This window comes from Puccinia triticina, chromosome 11A, assembly GCF_026914185.1.
Source record: "Puccinia triticina chromosome 11A, complete sequence".
NCBI lineage: Eukaryota > Fungi > Basidiomycota > Pucciniomycetes > Pucciniales > Pucciniaceae > Puccinia > Puccinia triticina.
Genome location: NC_070568.1, coordinates 938,396 through 946,784, shown reverse-complemented (window position 1 = coordinate 946,784; position 8,389 = coordinate 938,396). Strand labels below are relative to the sequence as shown.

General features: G+C 50.1%; 2 protein-coding genes across 2 annotated transcripts; both read right to left on the bottom strand.

The window, feature by feature from the left end:
* Positions 1-529: 529 nt before the first annotated feature.
* Positions 530-2,831, bottom strand: PtA15_11A95 (uncharacterized protein; the record flags this gene model as incomplete). The annotated part of the gene is made up of 9 exons (XM_053161671.1): positions 530-623; positions 750-833; positions 928-1,008; positions 1,126-1,194; positions 1,260-1,334; positions 1,449-1,517; positions 1,629-1,661; positions 1,745-1,959; positions 2,694-2,831. The coding sequence occupies 9 exons, from the start codon at positions 2,829-2,831 to the stop codon at positions 530-532; spliced, it is 858 nt and encodes a 285-aa protein (XP_053024962.1).
* A 942-nt stretch (positions 2,832-3,773) lies between these two features.
* On the bottom strand, positions 3,774-6,172 carry PtA15_11A94 (uncharacterized protein; the record flags this gene model as incomplete). Its single annotated transcript, XM_053161670.1, has 6 exons — positions 3,774-3,848; positions 3,915-4,027; positions 4,101-4,322; positions 4,391-4,490; positions 4,575-6,038; positions 6,170-6,172. 6 exons carry the CDS (start codon positions 6,170-6,172, stop codon positions 3,774-3,776), a joined length of 1,977 nt encoding a protein of 658 aa, XP_053024961.1.
* Positions 6,173-8,389: the final 2,217 nt, after the last annotated feature.

Genomic DNA, 8,389 nt, shown 5'->3' with positions numbered 1-8,389 from the left:
TGACATATAAGGGTAAAATAGGGGCTTCAAAAAAACTGGGTGCACTGTGCAGTGCATCAGGACAAACATTTCCAAGAATATGCAATGGCCTTTTGTAAGTTAGGAAATAGTTTTTTGCTTTCCTCCCGGGCATCACTGCTCATCCATATTTGATAGACTTCTTCGGCTTTGTTGTGATCCCAGTGGCATGGATTTGATTCAGCAAAACTGGTTGCAAATTTTTGGATATGTCTCCTTTCGGATGAACTGATAACCGGATGGTGGTATTCAATCCATTCATTCAAGGTCCTGATTAGAGGTGATACAACCATTCAGACTTTGGTAGACCAATTGATGCCTTGATAGATAAACAGAGACTGGCAATAGAGGCTTACATATATTGAATATTTTCTAACCATGATCCCAAAATATTTTTGAACATTTTTGATTCTCTGGCTGACCAACTTGGGTGACCAAGGAATAAAAAAAGACAGCCAAGTTAGCCCGAATGTTTTTCAGAGAAGAGGAGAAATGTTGCATAGTGAGAGGATTAAAAAAACCTGTCATGTAGCAAGCCACCTTCGAAAATACTTTTCAGGAACTCATAGGGTTCAATAAATTCTGGGTCTTCGCCTTTATCCGATCTAAGATAGAGGTTGAGTAATCTTAAATTAACCTTGTCCAATGAAGGGGAGCCAGAACATCATAGCTGGTCATGTGTTTTGAGGATTCGGACTCTGCCCTCTTTTTTAAGACAAAAAGCAACCCACTTCCTAGCTTCGAATAACCAATTCAAACACCAACTGGGTTTCATTGTCGCGCGGGGACTGATAATCCGGAAGACCTTCATTTTTCTACAAATAAGATTCCTGTTTCAGTTCACTTGACATGCATGCAACGATAAAGAATAAGGATATGCCTTGTTTGATCATCAAAAAGGCTACTCACATCTTTGTCAGTTTGCCCTCAGCCCGTACAAGTGAGTCAGGAGGTAGGGAAACACGTATTTCTTGTTCCTTATTTTCTTTACTGTGTGGGTATGGTTATTATCCAGAAAAAAAAATGGCCAGAGAGAGTTAGTCGTAAACAATTAAGCCTATTGGGATCATCACTCAATTTATCAAAGAGAGTTAAAGCTAGGCTCACACGATAGGAATCTTAGATCCACTCGGGCCACCGGACTCGTTTTTAAAGTCTCTGTCTGGGCGTGATCCTCTGTTTGAATGAGTATAAATATCAACACAAGCATGCTTTATTTGATCTTCGACCAGGCCACTCACGCCATTTGATCCTTCGGTACTGCTTTGGTGGTTTCAGAATTTTTTGGGGGGCCATCGAGGCTATCTGAATCTTCGCTGCGTATGATGGGTATTGGTTATGATTTATGAGATACATATTAGCCGGAGGGGGGAGTTGGATGTATCAAATCCTATTCGGCTGATCGGAGAGTTCAACCAAGAAATGCTCACTTGATGTAATGTTGGCGACCCTTTCCACGATGGACTGTCCTTTCATTGTAGGCGCCTGCATCGGATGCTCTGTTTGCATCAAGTCACGTCACGTTGCAGTGGACGGTGGCATGGATCAAGTTTGGAGAAATTAGGTGATCTTGCTCGAGCATTGACGTGTTTTCATTGGTGTTTGCTTACCTTGCGAATTCGCTGGAATAATCTTTGGAAAGTCTAGCGGAGGAGAAAGTAATGAAGTAATACATAGCACACTGAGTTTGAGGAACTTGTCTTTGCAAGATTATTTTGGAGCTTACAGAGGAACCTTCAGCTGGTCCATGTCGTTCATGCGCTTCCACAGACCTCGACGCAAACATCGTCCATGAGAGCAAGATATTAAGACTAAACACGTTAGCAGCGCACCGGGATGAAGAAACATTATCCTCGTCTGCAGTTCAGTCACTCGAGGCTTCGGGACGGGGATAGGACTGGCTCTGAGGGCTTGATTGAGGCCGAAGTTCAGCGCGAGGCTCTAATGACACATCCGGCACGCTCGTTGTCACCAGGTTCAGGGAGTTTCGATTTTCGATGCAGACCGGCAGCAAGAAGTCATGGGTACGAAGTTTATGTCTCAAAACCTGATCGGCCGACCGGCCCCTTACAAGAAAAAAACGAGAGAAGGAAGTAGTTTCAGAGCTCTACATATGTATGCAGAAGAAGCCCACGCACACTGACACACACCATCGACGCACCCCGGGCCCGGGGCAAATCAAGAACATGAATCTGATGCACCGCCGGGTACCGATCCGAGTCCCTCCGTGATTGAAGGGGGGGACGCCGTCCCGCAGGGTGCGAAGGAGTTCAGCGCAATACGACAGGTGTTTACCACTCCGGGCGGGGAGGGAGGGGATTGCGGTGTTGGGGGACTGGTTCTTGCAGGAGTGGCCGTGGACTGGGCTTGGCGCCGCCCAAGACCCGAGGAACTCTTGCCGACCTGTCCCAAACGCACGCCAAATATTGTTTGCGAGCGCCTTGGGTTAGCCTGGGTCGCGCGTGGAAAGACCGCGTCGTCCTTCGTCTGTAGGCACATATTACGTTGCAGCCACTGGGCCACGCTTTACTGCCGGACACATCAACCCGGACATCGTGGATAGTACTTATGATGCTCGTCGGGTGCCGTCGCGTGTCATACAAAAGCCCGATTGCGCTCCTCATCAGGATCTGTGGTATGCAGTGTCCCCGCCGATAGACGACCATGTAACTGACTATTTGATTGGTAGAGGCCGAGCTAGCTGAGTTTCTGAAAAGTGATCCCGGGCTCCAAGGCTTCGAATAACCCAGAAAGTCGGCCAATGAGGCCAGGCCTCTGGGAGGTGGAACGGGCTGCCCGATGTGCTTGGTCATGACGAGGTATCCAGCCAAGCAAGAAAAATAGACCTTCCAAGGGGATCGACATGGACGCTGATAGGGTAGAGTTTCCTTCTTCGGCGATGGCCGCTCGGCGCTAGGGAACAACCACCAACTATTGTTCGGTCCTAAGTTGTGGCTTATTTCTCCTTTGTAAGTTTTGTTGGATCTAATCATGTACAATTTCAGCAAAACAACACCAACGAACACACCGGAGGTATGAGATGTACATATGCAGCTAGGTCTTCTCTTTGATTTTCGATTTTTTGGAAGCTCCTATAGCACCATGCGTACATCAAAGGAGAAAGAGCATAAAAACAAAGCAAACCATCTCTCCAAGAGACGGGCACAAAAAAGCAAGAACAAGACGCACCCCGGTGCAAATACCACCAAGCTGGGGTGTTGTGGACAAAAGAAACACTTCAGGTGTTCGTGTATGTGCAGTGAGAGATGATGGTTGGCTGACGTTGAGGATTGCATGATAATAATAGTCAATAGAAGAGAGGGAGAGGGAGTCACCACACAAAGAAAAAAGAGGAAAGAGGAAAGGAGCAAGGCAACAAAGAGAAAGAAGAGAGACCTAATAAACGACTACTTGAACTTCATAGATAGCCACTACGTATAGGCACATCCACATCCACACACAAACAGGACGTGCTTATATTTATGTAGATGTATATACAAAACAACAGAACTTCTAGGGAGGAACGCGACCGGGGAGTACAAAGCACACACACACACACACACATAAACACACACACACACGTGAGGATTTTAGCGAGAAAGAGGGAAAGAGAGACTTGATTATTGTGATGCCCAACAAAACGAGAAAGAGAGGGAAAAACTAGGGTGGGACGTAATAAGAGTATCGAAGAAAGCGGAGGGCGGAGGCTCTAGCGGGGCGCGGGGAAGACGAGGGCGGGTGTGGGGAGGGGCCGATCATCTGACGGAGGTTTTGAACTTGAGGAGGGGCGCGAGCCCGGCGAGCGTGCAGCTCTTCTTCAAGAACTCGTGCTACACCACCCCGACACGTCAGCGTGTTGAAAGAAGAGGGCTTAGATAGAGGGAGGGGGGGCTGACCTGGATGAGCTCGTCGGCCGTCGCCCGGCTCTTCACGTCCACACACAAACAGACGGCCAGGAAGTTCTTGAGCTCCTTGCTGAGTCGTTCGGGCTTCTTGAGCGTCGGCGTGCCTGTCAAACAACCCCCGGGACACACAGAGAGACATCAGCACACTGACGCCTAGGAAGAAAGGGGGAGACGGACCGTTGGTGGCGATGAGGTAGAGCGCCTTGAGCGGCTCCTCGTCCAAGTAAGGCGGCTCGTTCTCGATCATCTCGATGGCCATGATCCCGAGCGACCAGATGTCCACCTTGGCCCCGTACTCCTTCTGCTTCACCACCTCGGGCGCCATCCAATACGGCGTGCCGACCATCGTCGCCCGCTTCGACTTCTGGTCCGTCAGCTTCGCACAGAACCCGAAATCGGCTACACAAAAAAAAAAAAAAATCCTCAGAATCGGGCCGCCGGCGAAGCTTGTGGGAATCGGTACCCACTGATCTTTACATGGCCTTGCGCATCTAATAGCACGTTGTCCGACTTGATGTCTCGATGGATGATGCTCTGGTTATGCAAATGTTGCAATCCCTTACAGCTCTACATACACAAAGGGGCAGCTACTGATATCAATAAAAAAAAATCAAAACAGATAGTTGAAAGTGATCGGAGGGAAAGACGGACCTCGAAGCAGATACTAGCGATCTGGTCCTCCTCCATCGTGTTATTATCGATCACGTCCGTCAGAGCGCCGCCCTCCATGAACTCCATGACGACCCAAAGCTCGTCATCGCGGACGATGAAGGAGTCGAGGAAGTTGACGATGTTGGGGTGCTGGGACTCCTTCATGACGAGGATCTCGTTGACGATGAGTTCTTTGCGGGGCTGGACCTTGAGGTCCATCTGCTTGATCGCCACCTTCGCCCCGTTCGAGAGCGTCTTGGCCACGTACACCGACCCGGAGGCCCCCTGGCCGACCTTCTTGATCTTGGCGTAGATCTGGTTGGGGTCTTGTGGGGAGACGACGGTGCGCAGTTTGGCCATGATCTGGGCCTCGGTGAGGCTCGAGATCCGGCGTTCGTTCTGCTTGGCCTCCTGCTTCTTGACGGTCTGGAGGGCCTTGATGGGCGCCTGAGCGGGCTGCTGCTCCTGTTGGGTGGTTGTGCCGGCGGCGGGCTTGTTGGGGGCCGCGGAGCCTGAGGGCTTGGCGGTCCCCCCTGGGACGGGGGTGCCGTTGGTGGTCCGGGGCTGGCCGAGGGTGAGCGGCTTGGGCCCCTGGAGGGTCTTGGGAGGCCCGAGGGGCTTGGCGCTCTCCTTGCTCGGCTGGACGAGCGGGCGGGGGGAGGCGGAGGAGGAGAGGCTGAGGGGCTTGAGCCCGCCGGAGCCGGGGGCGGCCGAGGGCGCGACGGGTGCGACTCGTTGGGGGACCAGGTTGGGCCGGGTCTGGGAGGAGGAGGGGTTGGGGTTGTTGATCCGTGGGAAGGTGGAGGAGGGGGAGGAGGAGGAGGAGGACTGGCTGGGGTCGGGATGGTTGCCGGCCGAGAAGGACTCGGCGTGCTGGGTGGCGGGGGAGGGGGCGTTTCGGGAGGCATAGGATGGGTAGCCGCCGGACTGGGAGGAGGAGGAGTTTTGGATGTTGGGAGAGTTGTGGATGGAGGATTCGGAGTGCTGGTGGTGGTGGTGGTGGTGGTGCTGGTGGTGGTAGTGGTCGAGTTTGGAGGTGTCGATGGACTGCTGGTGCTGGTGGCCGGGGCCGATGGGATACTCGTCGTTCTCGCGCTTCTGGATGTCGGTGTAGAACTCGAGGACGTCGAGGACGGCCTGGGGGTTCTTGGCGTAGTCCTCCTTGGTGATCGCGCTGCTGGTGAGGAGGCGGGTCCACTGCTCGGGCAGGCCGGTGAATGCGCCGGAGACGGCATCGAAGCCGACGTGGACCTGGTGGACAAAGTTGGTTGGGTTGGAGACGCCCATGAGCGGCGAGCGGGAGTAGATGTCGTCCATCCATCCGTAGAGCTCCTCATCGTTCTTGAGGGCGAGGTTGTAGGTCTTGTCCTTGGTCTCGACCTCGAGGCAGTACGGCCTGAGATCGGTGCGGGTGACGTTGGTGATTTCCTTGAGGAAGATGAGTGCGGCTGCGGTTGAGGTGGTCTGGTGGGGGGATAGTGTGTTGTTAGTGTTCTGGCTGTTCTGCTTGTTTGTGAACCACACACACACACACACACACCTCGTTCTTGTGGAAGGTGAGTGTCTGTTCTCTGAGGATGAGCCATCGCTGGGACCATATCCACGAGCGCAGGCCGTCCTCCTTGAGCTTTGCGAATCCTCTGCGGACGATCGTTGTTGGGTTGGGCTGGGGGGGCAGGGATGCGGGGGCGAGGGATGGGCTGGAGGGGGTGGATGGGAAGGGTGCTGATCCGATCATGCTGCTGGCTGACTTGGAGAGGATCGAAGGCGCATGTCCCGAGGCGAGGGAGCTGCGTGGGTCGTGCTCGTTCTGTGTCTGTGGCGGCGGGGGTGGGGGTGGTGGTGGTGGTGGTGGTCTGGAGGGGATGAGCGAGCCGAAGGGGATCGAGAAGGCGGACATGGCACTGTGGCAGCGTGTGGTGGGAGGGTAAGCCCGAGGATGCGCGCTTCCCTCGCTTCCGCCTGGGAACAAAACAACTCATCCCAATCCCAGCACTCCACATACATGCCCACTGGCCGGGGCACTCGAAACCGTCCAACTTGGGCTGATCAATAGCTATTGGCTATGTCTGAGAGAAACAATGGGGGAGCAGTGGACAATATAAGCAGCAAGCCTTCTGCTAGCTTTTCTTCTTCCCTTTCCACTCATTTATTCAGCTTGCTTATATACACTATCCCCCACAGCTTCAGGGGGATAATCTACAGATAACAATATGGGAATTTTCTCCTGTGTGAGCCATTTCTTCCTCAGATAACACAGTAGTAAGTGTTATCTGTGTGAATTGTCCCGATGTTTTTTGAAGGGGGGAAATCTCCCTCTGTTAGGTTACCTTAAGGTTTGAAGGCTCTTGTTACCAGATAACATGTTAGGGCTATATGGTAACAGTGGGAAGTTATGTTACATCTATGTAACTTCCCAAGTTTCTTAGAATAGCGGGCAAATCTAGAAAAAAAACAATTCCATTGAAGTACACCTCAGAAACTACCTCATCACACACCAGCAAGCCTTTGGTTTAGGCTTATAAGGCTGGACCCCCAGTTAGGGGTTTTTTTTATGTCCATTAGTTTGTTTTTGAAATAGATTGACTCAAGCCTCACATTTTATGCACTGCAATCCACTTGTTATTGATAGATTCAACCACACAAAGATATAGCACCATGAGAAACTTCTGATACATCCTTCTACAACTTACAAGACAAAGTTTCAAATTCACTTTTTGAAATTGGAAGATTGGGCCAAGGCAATTTGGTCTTTTGGCCCTTAGGTAGCCAAATTCCATGCTCTCACTATGCACTGATACCAACCCATGGGAACAGTCATGATCTCAGACACGTGGCCAAATTTACAAGTTGCTGCTATCACTGGCTCAAGACTCAAAAGCGGCTGTGAAACTCTTTTTCTGAATGGAGAAGGGGATGGTGCCTGGAGCTGCAAGCTCTACCCTTCTAACTACCTGATAACAAGACCCAGCAAGCTAAGCTGGGTAAGTTTTGAATGTGTGATAGGATTGGTGGGTTCAGAATCAAGTTGTGTGATTGATATCTGTTATGTGTAAGATTGATAAAAACAGAAGTATTTATTTCTTATAAATGTTTTATTATAAAGCAATTACAATCATCATAAAATGAGGTAGTAATCAAGAGAAAGAGATCAAATAGCAATCCATTTCTTTTCTAATAAGGCCCTGTTTGGCAGTGTCATGTTACACAGCGTAATAATAGGAAACATGCTACATTACATATGGTAAAATATGTCTTTTTAGAATAATCTTTTGGAAGTAAACCCTCATAAGGCTTGGCAGTTTACTTCCAAAAGATCAGACAGAAAAGTAGTGTCTTACACAATGTAGGGGGACATGGCAAGATTATTTATTGCGTAATAATCACGCTGCCAAACAGGGCCTAAATAATTCATTGTTTTTTTTTTTCAGCAAATTTATTCTGAGTTGGTTTCTTATCAGTGAGTTTGTTTAAAGCAGAAAGACTTTACTTGATGATGGTAGTTGTTTGACTAGAATCGAGTAAAGTTCAAATCTGAACTGATTTTGCAATTAGCAATAATTGGCAAGCTAATACGGTTCACAAGACTTGTTGAGCTGTTTTTAAGAAAGAGATGTTAAGAAACCTCTCCTCAGCCTGAAAGCAAAGAGCGATGAACTACTTATGATGTGGAGATCTCTTCCGTGGCGCTCTTGGCACGTAGGCTTTTCCAAGGTTACAGGATTCAGCGCGCGGCTTGGCGCAAGGAGAAAGATTCAAATCTCAGTCATCAAGAAGTCAACACGTGCTTCCTCAAGATCAATCAACGCAGCACA